Below are 18,926 nucleotides of genomic sequence, written 5' to 3'. Positions count from 1 at the left end.
AAATATTAAAAGTTGTCACAGGATATTTCACCGAGCAGAGACCCTACGACTAACATATAAATACCGCAGACAAAAACAAATTTCTAAAACGAACTGACCAGTCATCCACCCATGAAACATTTAGCTTGCAAAAAGCATCAGCTTTATTTGAAACTGATATATTAAGAAACAGTCAGACATGTTTGGTGTGAACTAAGCTCACAGAGAAGCTTTGGCTAGAATATTTTGCAATGCATCAGCTAATGGTATTTTCTCACATCAATAAAGCATGCTAAATCAATCACACATTTAGAATGGAAATCCCATTCCAATCCATGACCGATGAGTACAGATTTGACGTGCTGCTCCACACTTTCTGATCACATGATGACCTACATATTCCTGTGTGCTGGTTTCATATGAATAGCAGCACAAAACATGTTAAACATTAACGCCATGCTCAGACAAGATGCCTTTGGGTAAGTTTTAAATTCAGGTAAAAAGTAACTTTAAAGTCAACATCCTTGTTAATAAATATGTCAGTTAATGATGCACAGTGAAACTTTCTTGCAACATTATAATTTATTTATTATTTATTAATTTTATAATATATATATTATAAGTTTTAAAAGTTTTCTAGTCCAAACATATTTCATTTCTGATGACATTCTTATTTTTAGGATATTAGAAGATAATTTTCAATAACAAAAATATTTCTATTACATTTCTAGGTTTAATTGTATAATTTCTAAAGTATAATTTAGGGTACACAAGACCAATAACAAACTAAACTAAGTGAAGATTTCAGATGCAAAAGCCTCTGAGTGCCATCTGAAATGTTCTTCTAAAATGAGCATTTTAATCAAGCTTGTATGTTTTTGTTCAATTATTTCACTGTAATGGCAATGAAAAGGACATATTAATTGCCATTAAAGTGAAATCATTGAAATTACTGAACCTAAACATAAAAATGCTCATTTTAGAAGAAAATTTCAGATGGCACTAGAGGCTTTTGCATATGAAATCTTCAAGTGCATTATTTATTAACAGAGCTCCAGACAAAACAAACACACACACAAAAAAAAAAAAAAATTAAGGAGCCATTGGCTTAATATATATTATATATATAACTTTTTTTTAAAAAAACACTTAATTTCACTCATCCCATTATGTGTTTATGTCTGCCCTGCATCAGCATTTTCATCCATCCTGTGGGTCTCCTGGGAACTAAGATTCACTTAAAGTGGGAACTGAACATCTTTTCTAACTTGAGAACTATATATAGTTACAAAGAGGTTTTCTTTACACAGCATCTGAGCCAGTGTCACCAGTCGACCATAATTATGTCAGCATCACTTGGCCACTGAGTGTAGTTTGGCCTCTCATCAGTGCATAAACATAGTCATGTCTTGCGCACATCCAGTCTATTTTTTCTTCCTTAGTAATATCTGAGGGGTAAATTTGAATAATATAGGCAGTGTCAAATTATATTTTTTAGCTCCTTCCATTCTTTCATCATGTAAACAACAGGTAAAGTAAAAATATAATGAATATGTCATATTGTGCATATATTTAGCAAAATGCTCCTCTCTAGAGTTATTTTTCTAGCCTTTTTTTTTTTTCTTCAAAATTATAGTAATTGAATGGCTTTTCTGAGGTCAATGCAATGTTAAGTGACATTGTTTAAAAGCTGTGTTCGAAACACTGATGGATTGATTACATGAAACATTTCAGTAAGTTGTACTATTTCCTTCAATATTCCTTCTGATGTTCATTCATGTTTATTTGGTGCTGTAACTAGCAGTAAAGGGGAAGAGATGATCAGTTTATGTGCTACTTGAACTGAGGTGCTACAGCGATCTGTCACAACACGTTGAAGTGACCATGAAATCAAAGTTTAAGTTTTTTGGCTTTCAGTATGTGTTAGCCTTACTCTTATCTATAAGCTAGTGTGCTCCAAAACAAATCACAAAATTCATATTTAGAATATATAAACATTCAAAACTTACAGTCTCTCACCTCCGCCAATATGGATCAATGATTTTGATGACATCAATGATTTTGATGACATCACATCTGCTTCTCATCAGATTTTCTGTCCAATCAAATGCTCTCTAGAATCTAAAGTGTCCTGCCTCCTACATACGCTGAAGCTGCGGCTAAAATCGGTCACTTGTTCACACATTTACTATTTTCTACATTGTGAACGGCACATATTAGGGGTGTAACGATACACTCAGCTCACGATACGGAGTTCACGATACGATACGTATCACAATACTTTGAACAAAATGAAACTGAAATTCAAACAAGATTTATTCAAAAAACGAACAAATTTCAATAATTTTCCTTGTTGTACATACAAGATCACATTTCAAGGTTTAATAAAAACCTTCTGTATTCAGATCAACAGTTGAATAGGGCTGTCTGTCACTGAAAAAGAATGTTAAATTTAACATGAACTTGGAATTATGAATAGGGGCCGTTCACATATCGCGTCTAAAAATGCGTGGAAGGCGCGGCCGCATCGCTTGTGCCTTCTTTCCAAAGCGCTTGCCCTCCAGTGGCGTCGGTCATTGCTATGCAACCATGAACTGCGCTCTCGAAGAGGATCAGGAAGTTTCTGCAAAGGATAAATGATTTCTAGCCCTTGCATTAGCTTTACTACTACATATATTTATGGAGATATATAAAAACCACCCTGTACAGCTATGATCAGCTGTTCGGCTGAGCGTTTGTTGTTTTGTTACGGAAAGGCCATAGCTGATCGGTTGATACTTGTCACATGGCCTGCGGTGCTCTTGTGGCATTCAGAAAAAAGTTGAGAATTGTTCATCTGAATGCGCCTGGAAAACGCATCGGATGCGCATCACGACCGCGTTGATCCCGCGGCTACATTTCAAATAACTGACTTGCACGCGGAAAAGACGCAATATGTGAACGGCCCCGTGGAACTTCTTAAAGCAAAGCATCGCAAGCATGTTTTGCTTTTCTGTGAGCACAGCTGTTGCTGTGCACTGTGGTAAAGGAAAGCCACGACTTTTCTCACAAGCAAGAGGCTGACGCGAGAAACGTTTAAACCTGCTTGCAAGATTAGATGTGTGCCCGAAACACTTACTGAACAAGAGAGCTGATTGAGACACAACATTTATATGCGGTGACAACCGGCTTCTCTCACTCCCACCTTGCAGAGTAGGTCACGTTGGCAGCTCAACCAATAAGATTAGACTGCCGTCATATCGTAAAAGCATCGCCATCATTCTACGATGCATAACATTTTTGCATTGCGATATATCGTACGTACTGCGATAAATCGTTACACCCCTAGCACATAGTGCACTATATATTCCCTATATAGTGCACTATGTGCACTATATATTCAGCAGAATAAATTCATACAGGTTTAGAACTACTTGAGGGTGAGTAAATGACAGAATTTTCATTTTTGGGTGAACCATCCCTTTAAATCAGCAAAGTTCAAAAAACCATGCATTAAATTATACTAGCTAGTTTATTGCTGCATCAAATATTTTCTAATGAACATGGATTGGATCCATTTAACATTCAGCAGGCCAACATAAATACATACATACATACAACAAAACAAATATTCATATGAAATAAACAGCGCTTTGAGGTAGGTTTAACAGTTTTCAGGTACAGAAATAAAGTAAACAAATGTAAAATAACACTGCATATTCTTCACCGTATAAATTAAATCCATATATTATTATTGCTACATTGAAAAGTAGCTGAATTCTACTGTAAAACACTAATATTATTTCTGTCACAATTACTTAAAGTTAAACTGAACTTTAATTTTGACAGGTTGCCAAGACCACCTTCGAGTTTCTGTGCATTTATGATAGATTATTATGACTGGATTCCATGATATATATATATTATATATTATATATTATATATTATATTATATTATATTATATATTTTTTTATTATATTATATTATATTATATTATATTATATTATATTATATATTAGTCTATTATATAATATATATATATTAGTCTATTATATAATATATAATAGACTGTGTAAACGACATAATTTATGTAGGAGGCGTGCACCAAGACTAAAACAACATTTACGAACAACATTTCAAAGGAGGACTCAAACGTTTTTCACTTTGTTATCATCTGTTGTCAAGGTTTCTATTACACAAACAATATTCGTTGAGTAACAGAGTTAAAGGTTGAGACTTATGAATGCAGTCAACACTATTTAAAAAATGAGAAAATGGAATAAGATTATTTACTCATCTTCCTATCATACTTCCCACCGAATGATGCTACATCATGGTTTGACTCGAAGTTACAGTTCTTGCAGTAGGGAGAAAATCCATGTAGTAACAGTACAAATAAATTATGAAAAACGGTTAAATAGAGCCTTTTGTAATTAATTTTTTTGTAATTAATTTTTTTGTAGTTACATTTATGCAACAATGAACTGAAATTTTAATTTAAAAGGTATCTCAGTCACTCAACAACAAAAACGTGAATTTGTATTACATGTTCAGTCTATGTGCGCGTAATGTTTCTTTACAAAGTAACATTGCCAACTACTGGCCTGTCAGCAGAATACAGCATTTTAAAATAAAATTATATTATTTTCTTATATTATTTTCTCATTTTCTTTTATTATTTTTTTCTCCAAATGTACGGCCCTATCATGGGGTTTAATCCATGCATTTTGTTGCAGATCCTATAGTCCTAATGATGATTAACTTTTTGGCCCTTGGTGTAGGCCTGGTGGGTGAGAGGTCAGGTTACAGCAGCAGTCCATGTAGGAGTAATGAGGATACTACCTCACTGTGGCAGTTCTGCTGGAAAGTACAGCTGTGGCAGAGACCAACTACCACAACAGTCCATCTCCATTAAAAAAAGCCTCTCCAGACAAACCTCCAAACACTGAAGTAGAAAAAAAAAATATAAGCTTCATTAAGTCTCTGCACTCTCTCCACCAAACAAGGGCAGAGACTCAGGAAAAAGGTCAATTGAGATTAAATCCTACCTCAAAAGAATAGAGTAAAACAAAAGAAAGGCGGAACAATGTCCCCGGGGAAGCGCCGGACTAAGACAGCTGCCCGGATGGACGTTGGGAGGTGGTCGTGTTAGCATTACTCATTTTGAACTTTACTTTAGCTAAAGAGAAGCACGAGAAGGCCAGAGGGATTGCGAGGTGGTCAAGGGACACTTGGCCATTTCCTATTATGGCCCCTTCAGTGCTGAAGCCCAGAGCTGGGATCCTCCTCATTATGACAACAGCGCTGCCGTTTCACAATGCTTCTCTTTGTGTCGCCTTCTAAGCCCATGGATTCAGTGCCTGTCCACAGCGCCAATCAACTGACAGTCACTCCCAATTTACAGGCGGAATCAAGTTTCCCGCTGATGGTCCCCGGAGGCCAACGAGACGCTGGGAAAATCAATGGCCCTTTCCCATGCCGTTACAACACACAGTATGTCAACAGCTCTTATTGGATGTCGACTGTGTACAATCAACACGTTCCAATCCAGAGGGGAGGGTTTCACTCAGCCTGAAATCAACTTCCAAACTCTCTGAATATGAATACACTGGATTCAGACAGTGATCGGACACGGTTTCCAAGACATATTTGTTTCAGAGGGTGTTTGCTCATATTGTGGGTATCTAGCCCAGGCCTGCCACAAGATCTGTTGTTTTAACCAGTAATCTGGGCCTTATTAGTCATGCTCCCATGTGTTTACTTTTCACATGTAATCTCCAGCTTGCCTCGTCCTGCTGTTAACTAAACAAAACCTGAGAGGGGGGGACCCCTGTGCCTGCGGACAGGGCCTAATGGGTATAGAAATATCCGGGCCTTTGTGTCCGGTGTCCAGGCGTGATCATTCAACTAACCCTGGGCTTTAAATATGCAGTTCCTGGTGACCATGGAGAGGCCTCCACTCATTAGACAAAACATGCTAAAACACTCCACAGAGACAACACAAGCCAAGCCTCAAAGACACAGCACTACATTACTGTGCTGGAAATGGCATGAAAAGTACATGAAAATTTGTCCCTGGAACGCAGAAAAACGTTTTCGCTATGACATTCGAAAAGGAATTTGCATGTTCTCTTTACATCTTTTAAAGTAATGACTCAAAAGCATCTGCAGGGGTACTTACACTTCATAAGCCGAACACTGTGTAAAACCAGCAGCAGGCCTGGTCAGGATAAGACCTCAAACGATCAATTTCATTTGTACATCTACTTGTCATCTAGACACTCACCTCAAACGGGTCACAGTAGTAAGGGTATAAAAAACTCATACCTTTGGGGTTATTTTATTTCATTTTAACTAAATATGTACATGTGTGTCTTGAAAGTCACATGCATTTATACTTGGCTGACTTGCATCTTTTCAAGTGGCCAAGTGTAAATACTTCCAGTAACTACACAGCAGAGCTGCACGATTAATCGTTAAAAGATTGCGATCGCGATTCAAACACCCACGCTGAAGCTAATGGGGATCCAAATAAAACAAACAAACAAAAACGCAATCTTATTCCTAAATGACAACAATTCGCCTGTCTATTTCACAACCTTTCACAAGTACGATCACAGCAAACATTCAGATCTGCGTTTGCGCTGCTGCTGACCCAGAGAGAGCAGCTGTCATGTGTTGGTATGAAACAGCTTCACAAACAGTAAAAGTAATCAAATGAAATGTAAAATAACATTGCTGTATTGAGATTGCTGTATTGCAGAGATTCAGATTTCTGATTTTTTTGCAAGTGTGACCTGCCGATACCGATTTTTGACAATTCAGATTTTCTTTCCAAGAACAATAATTGACAGCATATAAACAAAAATCTACTTTTCTGCAAAAACTTTTCAGTCAAATTTAAATTTTCATAAAAACAATTAAAAAGACGCAGTAAAAAAGAGAACAAATAAAACTTCAAACAACAACACCAATAAATGCAATGGAAGAGTGTTTCCCAACCTTTTTTACACCAAGGCCGCCCTCCTCTCCAAATCAATACCGCACAGCCCCTACCCACCCCCCCCCCCCCCCTCTTTTTTTAAATTCACAAAAACATTTGTATTTTAGTGATATTTGCGAACTTTTCAACCCCATGTTATTATTTTTTAAAGAAGAAATTCAAAATAGATTTAAATCTTCAGTGTTCTGTTTTGCAAACATACTTTGCAAACATTCTTTACAACTTAAAAGTACTTACTCTGCTCAATAATACAGTAACCTAAACAAATAAGCACAAGTCAACCTGCCATACCAAACAAGACCACAGGGAGATACCAAAAGATTTAAATACTATGCAGATCCATTCAAAATTATTAAACACATAACACCACTGATCCTCTCAAACTTCTCCAAAACACGCTTGTTCGGCGAGCATCCGTCATTCCAGCTGAGAGATGTAGTTTGCGTATCCTGGGTTCATGAAGCAGTTGGGTATTTTGAGCCATCGTTTGTGTATTTCACTGTGTATTTCACAGCAGCACGATGAAAAACGGCCTGGGCTGATCCGAAACGTACGAGAGGTGGTGCCTTGTTTTAAATGTTTAAATCTTACAACACTCACTTATTCGACTGATTTTGGATGTTAAGTTTGGATGGACAGAATGCGGCAGCAGCACAATAATCATTTTACCTCGATTACCTTGTTTTTATAATCACTGGAAGCCAAAATCGAAATTGAAAAAAATCATTATAAAAATCACACAGCCCTAGTTCAAAAACACTGAATCATCCAGCATTTTTGAACGAATGAGTCATTGAACGAGTGAGTCATTGAATCATTTATTCAAACAGATTATTTTTAAATAATTTGCTCAAATTAATTAAACATTTTAAACAGACTGCAGCAATTAACATTTTGTCAGAACCTCTAGTAAATTACATGTTATTTTGTTTAGTTATCATTTCTGTTTTAAACAACAACAACAAAAAATATGATTCTCAATTTATCCAAAATAATGCAGCTCTATTACACCGATATCAACTGAAATACTCAAAATGACTTGGAATGCAAGACATATAGCAATTTTTAAATGCATTTTATGGCCAGATACAATTTCAAAAAGCAGAGATATATATACACAATACTAACTCAATAACTGCTCCTTTGATGTTCATTTTTTCACAAATCTATCTATATCTATATCTATCTAATCTAAACTATATAAATACCGCAAATACATATATTGCAAGGGCTTGTGTTAACAGAGTGATTTTAATACTTTAATACTCCAGACTGGAGAAAAATGCCTGGGGGGCTGTTAGCTCTTAGAATTAAAATCTTTAGGAGCGAAATTACAGAATAGCTGAACAAAGTTGGTGATTATATGTTTGTTCTTTACACTAATGCAATATCATTCGTCACCTACCTGGAATTACAATGTTCTATCTGACATATTTGTCAAAACTGAGTTAGATATTCTGTGACAACTTATTTACATTATGTGATATGATTTTTTAAAAGTTGTGTACAAAAAGGTTCAATCTACAAAGGAACATGGAATGCAAATTCTTTGAGGCTCAATATCTCAAAACTGCCCAGAATGCAGATAAAACCTTATAATTCCAAGGTGACACATTGTCAGCATTTTTTTTTATTGCATTTTGTAATATTGTTCACTTTCAGAAATTGTAGGGATACTGTTTTTAATATATTTTATCATTCACTTATCTTTATATTTCAGATGCTTATCCACCAGTTATAAAGTGCAATTCCACAAAACAGGCAATTCATCCACCTCCTCCAGTAGACCGTAAGCTAAGAAGTGCCACAAGAGAAACTTCTGAAATTGAGGTCTATACCAAATTCAAGATACAAATGCAAGAAGCATCACATCTGAAAGGTCACACGTTACATGAAAATTGTTAAAAAAAAAAAAAAAAAAAAAAAGCAAATTCATTCCTGTGAAATATGTGTCACTGATCGACAAACACATCTTCATCTGGCTTTCACAGGTGACTGCAAAACACATACAGCTCCGCAAGAGGTAAACAGTGATAGGACACTGACACAGCAAGCTCAAGATTCTGTCTAAGTGATTAAACTATAACAGAAAGGTCACAGCATTAATATACTACTCATAATAACAAAACATTTTTTCTCTTTTTTGACCTGTCAAAGTGAACATTACCACAATTCAACAATATGCTACTCATTCTGGTTACACAACTGATTCATTTTCTTCTGTGTGATTTCAAAGGACTGCTGTGCAATTCCTGTGAATTTTAATTCATTGTGCAAGTTAGACGTGTAAACAGCACTGCTTCAGAAATATACCAGAATATATTCAGAAATATATATTTGATTATTATATATGGTCACGTTAGATTAGGGTCCAATTCTCACTATTAACTACAACTTTTGCCTCAAACTCCTAATTAATGCTTATTAATAGTTAAGGAAGTAAGATTAAGGTATGTAGAATATGGTCATGCAGAATAAGGCATTAATATGTGCTTTATAAGTACTAATAAGCAGCCAATATTCTAGTAATATGCATGCTAATAAGAAACTAGGTAATAGTGAGAATTGGACCCTATAAACTAAAGTGTTACCATATAAGCCCATTGTTTCTACTTGCACAGAATATTTGCATTAGGTGTGAACCGGCTTTCTCTGACAGAAAAGTGTGTGCTAAGACAGAAAATACTACGAGAAAGCTAAATTTATCCTCTATAGGTGAAGCGGAAGGCTGCCGTTTTAAGAAGTGTCACATTTCACACTCAAACACCAATGAGTCACTCCCTCAGTGTACGTTTAGGACACCACAGACGAATATACACCCTAGATCTTTATTTTAGCCTGTCACAGTCTCCCACAAGAGCCTATATTTGTCACAATGAAGCTCCAGAGGACCTCATGAGTTTTTGGGAGTCTTCTTACAAGCATGAGCTTGTCAAGGGTACATTTCCAACAGGAGCGATAGTATTTAAGAGCGTGTGCGAGAGCAAACGTTTGAGGAGCTCCAGCTCAGCACTGAAGCCATTTTGGCTCCAGATGTTGGTCGGTAGCTAATTTGAGGGGAGGCCTGGAAAGGTCAGTTTTGAGAGATGACTCACATGATCTTTATAGGGCATGGATGAAACATTAGAATACTTCACAAAACCAGGATGTGCTGCACAATCACACAATGTTTATTTCACCTGGTAAGAAAACTACAGAGATCAGTGTGGATATTCAAGACAGGTTTCACAAACTCAGCAGTCTGTTAGTTCATAATAGAGGGTTTTAATTTAATCCTAAAGAGCTCATAAAAATTCAAGATGAAACAGCTGCAATCTATTTTGAAACACATGTGTTGGTGATGTGTTTTTAAATACACACTGTAAAAATGACTAATTTTAACTATAAAAGGTCTTTGCACACCGAGTCCGAAATTCACGTCTGAAATTTTCGCACATTAAAAAATAAATCCGACCTCACGTTGTGTCAATCACATTTACAAATTGCCTACAAAACTTTTGGCCATCAAAAAAAATTTGGATCAGGTTCGATTTTCTGCTTTTTTCACATCTGTGGCATGCATTTTAAGAGACGTTTTGACAATTCCGAGCCACTTTACAATCAAACGGCAAAATACCAAATGCCATCTGACAAGTTGATGCATGTCGTCGGTGCAGAATAAAAAAAAAAAAAAAAAGACATATATAGAGACAATATAAAGACAGATTGTGCCAATATCTAAGCCAATGACATCCTTAAGTAAACTTTGAAATGCTCGGGATAATCCTCATCTCCTTGATGAGGTGGAACTCTCCTTCCTCTCTATGCAATCTCGGGATTAGATGGACCCAATAATTCCTCTTTCTCTTTTAGGACAACTAAATCATGCTCACTGCTTGAAGACTCCATTTTGTATTGTTTTGCAAATATTTTCGCAACGGATTCATTAATACACATCGGACTCAGTGTGCAAAGTGTGTGTGTGGCGAATTTTTAGGATCACAAATACGAAAAAAAAAAAAAAAAAGCATACAAAAGTTTCGGACTCAGTGTGCAAAGACCTTAAGGGTGCGTTCACACTTGTCATGTTTGGTTTGATTAAAACGAACTCTGGTGCGATTGCTTGGTTAGTGCGGTTCATTTAAACATGTGAACGCTGCCATCCGAACCCTGAAAAGATGGGTCTCGGTCCACTTCCAAACGAACTCTGGTGCGGTTCAAATGATATATGAACGCAACACGGACCAAAGACATGTAACCGAACCAAAAACAGGAGGACGAGACCCTAAAAAGGACAGAATCCTCACACATGTTGGTTTTTCTCGTCATAGTCGCGAGTTTGCCCATCACAAGCATCAAATGCATGTCTCCATGCAGCAGATCATTTGTGTGTGTGACGGATTGATTCCCGCCGGTGTTTTGACTACTTTACACATTTTATAAGCTCTTCACGAGTTCCCAGCTGGCCAAAATACCACCACATGCAGGCTACACACACACAACGAGCGCATTTACCTCAGAAAACAGCATTGTTTTGGATGTTCGGCAAGTTCCGTCTCAAAATAGGCAATACGTCATAAAATCCGACCAATCGGGTTGTGAATGTATCCCTATGCCTTAAGGTTCGGTATCTTTTGGTTCGGTGATAAAATTGCCAATGTGAACGCTAACCGGACCAGGACTAAATGTTTTTTTTTCTTCTTTGGTCCGGACCAAATGAACCAAACGAACCAAACTACAAGTGTGAACGCACCCTAAGACTAAAATGCTACAGTAAAAATACCATTTCTTAACAGTTATAGCTTCCTTCCTACACATAGGAAAAACTAATAAATATAACCTTACATTACAGTAAAATACTGCTGGAAGTACAAATCAGCTTATAATTTCCTATCACTTTACAGGATTGTTGCTTTTTTTATTTTAATAATTAGGTTTCTTCTTAGTTTTTTACATCATGGATTTATGTTACATCTTTTGTTAAATTAATGTTTATTGCATTATTTGAGTGTCATATGCGTTACCATGATGGTGTTTTGTATTTGTATGACACTGTGCATCTTCTATTTATTAGTATTTACATCAGATTGTGGACAAGCTACTCATGATGAACTTTGACTCATGTGTTTTTTCTCTTTACTAATAGTGTTATTATGGTGACAGATTTTACAAAACAGATTTTAGGAGCAGTGTGTTTATTTTAATTCACTAGAAATGTTGGATTTACCTTTTTTAAACAAATTCTTTTTAAATAAGTTCTGTATGTTTTAATTTTTACTGAATTTTTACAGAATTATTCTGGCAAACATAGCTGCTGACAAATATTAACATTGTGCAATATTGATTTTTATACAGTAGTTCAATAAACAATCGTCCTGGCCGCTTGCTACTCCAATAATTTCTCGAAAACAGTCCATGTCATTATTGATAGTTCTAATGTGACATTTTTATATTAGTAATGGAGACTTGGACACCTCTTCTGGCTTATGAATCCAAGGGGTAAGAAAATAGTTCCACACACAAAAGGGTCTTTGGGACGCTCTTGGGTTTTCCTTATTTATTTACATGATCATTGAACCGATTACTGTATAAAAGAAATATCACACTCATATAGTGTTATATGAGCAATATCACACAGGTAGCCTTGCGATATGGCTCTATATCAGTAGGGCTGTGCTTCGGCTGAAGGCACCAGGCCATAGGCCTATAAACTTGTATCATAAACCGCTATCAATATGTGGGTTATTGAAATCGCTTTTGAATGCATACTAGCTTTTCATTTCACTTTCGAATTCGAGATCACATGTACTCTGTCTATAGGGAGCAGCAGTACTAATGGGACATTTTAAAAAACATCTCTCGTCATGTGATAAGTGAAATCTGACTCTGTTTTGCGACTCTGTTGCTACTGTATATGGAGCAAAGCAGACACTTTCAGTTTATAATTGTTGCATCTGTTGTCCATTTAAACAATGTTTTTTTATTTCTGTAAAAAAGTAAAACAACAGTGGGATGGTGTCGAGGTGGGCAACACCACTAACACTGACTACCGCAGCAAGCCTCTCAGACTTCAAATTCTGTCCATTTTATGATGAAATTCAAACAGTAAATACCGTTTTGTGACTCATTAATGTGGTGTGACAGATCCCTGCAGAGCCTCAGTTCAAGTAACACTGTACAACTTACCGAAATCCGTATCACGTCTCATGTAATTACTTAATCAGTGTTTCAACAGCTTGTAAACAACATGTCATGTAAATGTTACATTTACCTCAGAAAAGCCATTTAATGTCCATAGCTCAATACTTAGCTATAAAAAAAAATTTAAAAAAAAAACTCTAGGAGCATTCTGCTAAATCACTATATTGCAAATTCATTTATATACACTGCAACTTGCAAACTCATATTATATACTTCACCTGTTTTTCAATAGGCCTTAAGAATGTTTGAATAAATCTGTCATGAAGTTACGAAAGCCAGCACTTAGATTTAAAAAAAACGAATTGGAGTAGAGACAGTAATTATAAAGTTAGTATTATTGTATTATATTGTGTATAACTGAAGTGTTTCTATACAAATCAGTTAATTTTAACCTTCAAAACTGACTCCTTGTATAATTTACAGCATTAGTTGAGAGATTTTTTTCCTTGAGAAAATTTGCCATGTATTGTGCCTGATATATATCTAAATCAATCAAGCAAGCCCTAAAATACACACAATTTTCCACAATAAGATCCACAAATGCAGTCTTTATGTCAAGAAACTCTTTCTTGACCCTGACATAAACCCATTTAACCTCATGCTCTTGTTTTACCAGATAAAAAGGCCTGTGACTTTTTCTTTTCTAGAGGTAGTATCTTCTCCAGCATTGGACCAGCCATCTATGCATAACAAGAATGGTCAAACCCTGCCACATCCGCTGGAAATGCAAACAAATTAATTACGATTCTATGGGCTGGGAACACCCATTGGGACCACACTAACTGTGTCAAGCACACAGGAAACTCCATCCCCACCACGGGCACACCGACCGGACAATGATGGAAAACCACCTGGCTCTTTCACAACACCAAGCTCCAATTGCAAATCTGCAAAGATATATTAAGCAAGCCAGTCCACATTCACAAATCACATAACAAATGACTACTGTAATAGATCACATTCAAAACTTTTACTCAAGGTGGCAAGACACCACAGGCAAAACATTTTAAAAATAATGCCGGGTTCAGACTAAACAATATTTGTGTCTGTTATACGATAGTCACTGTGTCAGATTATGCGGCTTTTGACTTATAAATTCTTGTCATTCCATGGACAAGAAACATTACACGTTGCTTTCTGACCAATCATCCCTTGCCATCTTTAACGATGTGCGTGATGTCATCGAGGAGGCATTTGTACTGGCTTTTTGTCGTCAGAAAAGCCCCCGCCAAAAAAGGAAACCCGACAGTGGACACATTCCCGGATTGCACAAAAAGATGTTGTTGCCATAGCTCCACGAAACTTTCCTCCATTGCATAATTCCACCAAGCAGCACCAATACCATCGTCTCTCTTTCATTTCGCAATGTTTGAAAGCCGTGTACGGAAAAGCTTCTGTGCTCCTATAGTCAACGTCACATGTGATGGGGCCCGTCACGGAGGACCGAAAAAAATAAACATGCTTGTCTTTCTGTAGGGACCTCGTGAAGTCATCCACTATGACACACAATATGAGAAAACTACAGATTCTTGGGTCCCGATGGCCACTGTTTTATGAATCACCACAATGCCCTTCGCTAAAGGGATTGTGCCAAAATAGGGCTGATATCGTAGTCTGAACAAGGCATTAAGGCATTCTCTGTGAGCTCAGGTGTCAAGCCAATATGAGCCTTTCTATTTTATAAACCCACAGTATTAAAGGTGAAATGTGTCATTTTTTCCCCCATAATTTATAAAAACTTGGTAACATTTTAGTTTAGGGTCCAGTTCTCAGTATTTATTTAGTTACTTATTAAGATGCATATTACTAGAATATTGGCTGCTTATTAGTACTATAAAGCGCATATCAATGCCTTATCCCTTAATCCTATACCCAATACCTAAACTTACTATTAATAAGTAGCGATTAGGAGTTTACTGAGGCAAAAATTTGTAGTTAACAGTTAGTTAATAGTGAGAATTGGACCATAATCTAAAGAGTGACCAAAAACTTTCACCCACTGAGACAACCAAGTCAGCCAGGCTGATTCCCATGAAAAGTCTGAACACTCTGACTCTGAAAACTATCAAAACATTACTCTGTTTGTTTGAGAATCCCAACCAGCCAGACACAGCAACATCAGCTCAACCAAGAGTGTGAGTAAATAGTGTGAGGCAGAAGCATTCAATTCAAAATGTACTCCTTTAAAAGACTGTTGAGAAAACCATTTTGAAAACAACCATATTTATTTATTTTTCAATTTGCTGATAGTGGCATAGAGATTCCAAGCTTCTTCGGATTATTTTCAGCTGTTCCTTTAACAGCTCAAGGAGCGTTGAAAGGAAACTGCTTTGATCTCTCAACAAAAACAGTATGCAAGGATAAGTTGTCTTAATCAAGCAGGAGAACATCTGCTTTAACAGCCATGTCAGAAATGGACACTGTTCAACACCTGTTGTTCTCATAAGGACAGTTTCTACCTGTAATGTTCACTCCATTAACAGGCACACATGAACTCACAATGTCTGACGCTCCAATTCTCACCTGAGGGGAAACGGCGGTAAATGAATAAGCTCAATGACGTAAAACAAGGTTTGGAATCACAGGATCTAAATCCCCGTATGGCTTATAAACACGCAAGTGAAAGACAACAAAACTTGTGGAAAAAATTGTCTAATTAAAAGTATAGTTGTGTCATATATGAGTTTCAATATCAATATGCTTACGAATCTGGATACACTTGCATGCATGTGTCATGCCTAGTTATTTATAAAGTAAATAATAATAAATGAAACCATAATTCTTATACAAAATCTGGTGTAAACATTCTGCGTGCTCATAACTCAACTATTCCCCTGGAAAACAGAGCTCACAAAGGCATGCAGGCTTTTTCTAACAGATTCTTTAGGTTTCTGCTCCATTCATCTCCCATTATCTGTACGGTCTCAAAGCCTGCAGCTCATATTGCATCAAATACTGCGCTCGCAGTCTTCCTTCTGAAAACAACTGCCATTCAACCTGCAGACACTGAACTTTCTCACATGATAATGTTCACACATCATCATCAACATCATCATCATCATCATCATCATCACATCCCACACTGAGCTGACTGAGTCGCAAGACTCTTTTCAACACCACACTCAAATATGAACTGAATATATATACAACATCAGAAATACAGATATTATAGAAATACAAATGTCATGGATCACAACTGGAGAACGACTGACAAATGCGTTTTAAATCAAAAACAGCTAAAATCAAAAGGGAAAAACATAGGCTTCTATGCAGATGTTTGTTTGCCAGAGTTCTTGTTTTCAAATAACTATTTCGATTATGTCAAAAACAAAATTCATTTTCAAAGTTTGCGGGCATTAAAATATCTCTAAATCAATCTAAAGTTGTAATTATAATTTTATAGTTTTACTTGCAGTTCGTAAATAAACCGTATAAATGTCTTTTTACGTGTCTTAAGAATTTTTAAAATCACCTGCATTAAGACTGTCACTTGCATGAAGATTGTATCAAATCTTTTCAAACTTGCAACATATATCCTAAACCTTTCACACATGATGGAGGAGCTTTGGCAGAGAGTTTAGATATAGGGCTAATCATTCCAAGTATATAAAGTTTCCCCGAATGCATCTACGACAGAAGCACGTTTGAAGCAGTTTTGGAGTTATTTTTACCTGTTGTGTGAAGCGTTTACGTCCACAGCAGCCCCTCCATGTTCAGCGCTCGGACTCTCACTGCCGCTCTTTAAAGAGCTTTTCATCCATTCCTGAGCACTGTTACAGAGATTATTGCTTGTTTTGTCGCAGAGTGTCGGGTCAGTGAGGCTCTGCTGCAGTAAGGCAGTCTGGATCGAGCCTGGACCGGACACCGTCAGGAAGTGTAGCGCTGCAGTCCCGCTCTCGCATTTATCCAGATCCACACTTCTCACCTTCCGTCTCCACTGAGAACTCTCCCCCGCATTCCTCTTTACTTTCCCGCTGCTGTTCGACAGAGTGGAGCCGCTGGAACTGCCCTGAAGTCCGTTCCCGACGTTTGTGCCGCTACTGGAGTCTAATAATCCGCCTAACGACGACGTCCGGCTCCCCGCCGTCGCCATTTTCTGTTCTGAATTTTTGCCACTTAAAAGATTCTATGAGAGAGGGAGTGGCGGGAATTTGGGGGAGGATGAGAGGGAGGGGCTTCGGGATAGATGGGAGGGGTCTTCTGCAATGTGGGAGAGGCCAAGGGACCACTTTTGGGAACCTACGTGCACAGAGTCATACTATATGAGATCGAATTTTTCTCGATCTTTTGATATGAAAGTTGAAAACTACACTGACTGTTTTACTTTGGAACAATTTTAACTTAGAAATTGCTAAATTTCACAATTAATTTTACAAAAAGACTAAATTAGTATTTTCTTGTAATAATATTTGTTTCATTTATAGCTCTGAAAAATATTTTTTACAGTGTATGAAAATATAGCTACTATAACATATTGTTTCATAACTCAAAATTTTATCACACTTTATATTAGATGTTAGATTAGATATACAGCTATGGAAAAAATTAAGTCTCTTAATTTTTTCCATAGCTGTAAATTCATAAATATAAATATAAATTTATATATATATATATATGCATTGTATCGAATGATTCATTTAAATGTTAGTAGTACATAGTAGCAGGGGAGTCCAAACTCGGTCCTCTAGGAAGTTTTTCAGTACCTGCTTGGAAGTTTGTAGCCTATAGTAAGACATTGATTAGCTGGTTCTGGTGTGTTTAATTAGGGTTGGAGCTAAACTCTGCAGGACAGTGGCCCTCCAGGAACCCAGTGGCAGGGCCAGGTTGTTACTATGGGCCCCTCTGGTTGAAAGGTTGAAATTCTCTGAAGTTCTTTGGGGGGGATTTGAACCACCTCGGCTAAAATGGCCCCTAGAATTATCACCACCTTTCGCCCCTCTAGCAACGGCCCTACCCAGTGGGTTATTATTATTATAATTTCAAAATCCCTTAGAGAAGTAACAGTACACTTCTCCTCCACAAGCTTCATGATTTGATGTGAGGTATTAGACTCACAGTAAAGGAGAGACCCAAAACCAGAATATCATGGAGGCTTGACAGTGGCCCCTTTTGATCAGAACACTAAAGAAACCAATTAGCAATGCACCAGAAACACAAAGAATGGCTTGTCATCAGTAGCGGGCTTTGCTATATTTCACCTGTTTTACTTGAAATATGCCTCGCAACAGAAGGGGCCTCTGTCTGTTTGCGCTCTTTTGATTAATTTTCCCCTCCACCATGGAAATTAATGGTGGTTTGGGGCAAAAATGCTACCAAAATCAATAAAAATACTGAAAAGCCAAGCTCTAAACATCAAAATCTGAGTAAGTGTAAAACATTTCCTCTTGATAGACCATTCTTATTCATATTGTATTAAATCACTTCTAATCCCTGTTCTTTTGCTCTCATGGCCTGGTCATTGCGGCTGTCCAAGGTGCTCGCTGAGGGGCTGAGAGAGTGTACATTGTTTTTTTTGTTTTTTTTGGGGGGGGGGGGGGGGTGCTTCCACTGAAACGGGCCTCGGAATTACAAAGGCTACCTCTGCTTGTCATGTATTTTCAAATGATTTTGGTCAGGAAAAAAAATAGGTGTGTTGAGCATATTTAGGCATATTTAGGGCCCTATTGTCTTTCTTGGGTAATTTGTTTTTTTTAACTTTCAGGCACCTTTGGGGCCCTTAACATGCTCAAAAACTCTTGAAACTTTGAACACACATTGGAATCGTCGGCCATCGGGGCAGGGCAC

At 37.1% G+C, this 18,926-nt stretch overlaps 1 protein-coding gene across 2 annotated transcripts in view; it reads right to left on the bottom strand.

Moving 5' to 3' along the window:
- map3k1 (mitogen-activated protein kinase kinase kinase 1, E3 ubiquitin protein ligase) overlaps nucleotides 1-17,240 on the bottom strand; it is a 68,364-nt gene extending 51,124 nt beyond the window's left edge. For both annotated transcript variants that reach the window (XM_067398382.1, XM_067398383.1), the window contains exon 1: nucleotides 16,814-17,240. In XM_067398382.1, the coding sequence (XP_067254483.1) occupies nucleotides 16,814-17,235 (422 nt within the window). In that variant the 5' untranslated portion in view covers nucleotides 17,236-17,240. The remainder of the gene's footprint in view (nucleotides 1-16,813) is intronic.
- Between the last annotated feature and the right edge of the window lie 1,686 nt (nucleotides 17,241-18,926).

This window comes from Chanodichthys erythropterus, chromosome 10, assembly GCF_024489055.1.
Source record: "Chanodichthys erythropterus isolate Z2021 chromosome 10, ASM2448905v1, whole genome shotgun sequence".
NCBI classification, from domain to species: Eukaryota; Metazoa; Chordata; class Actinopteri; order Cypriniformes; family Xenocyprididae; genus Chanodichthys; species Chanodichthys erythropterus.
Note: the sequence above shows the minus strand (reverse complement) of the source record. Positions and strands in the feature narration are given on the sequence as shown.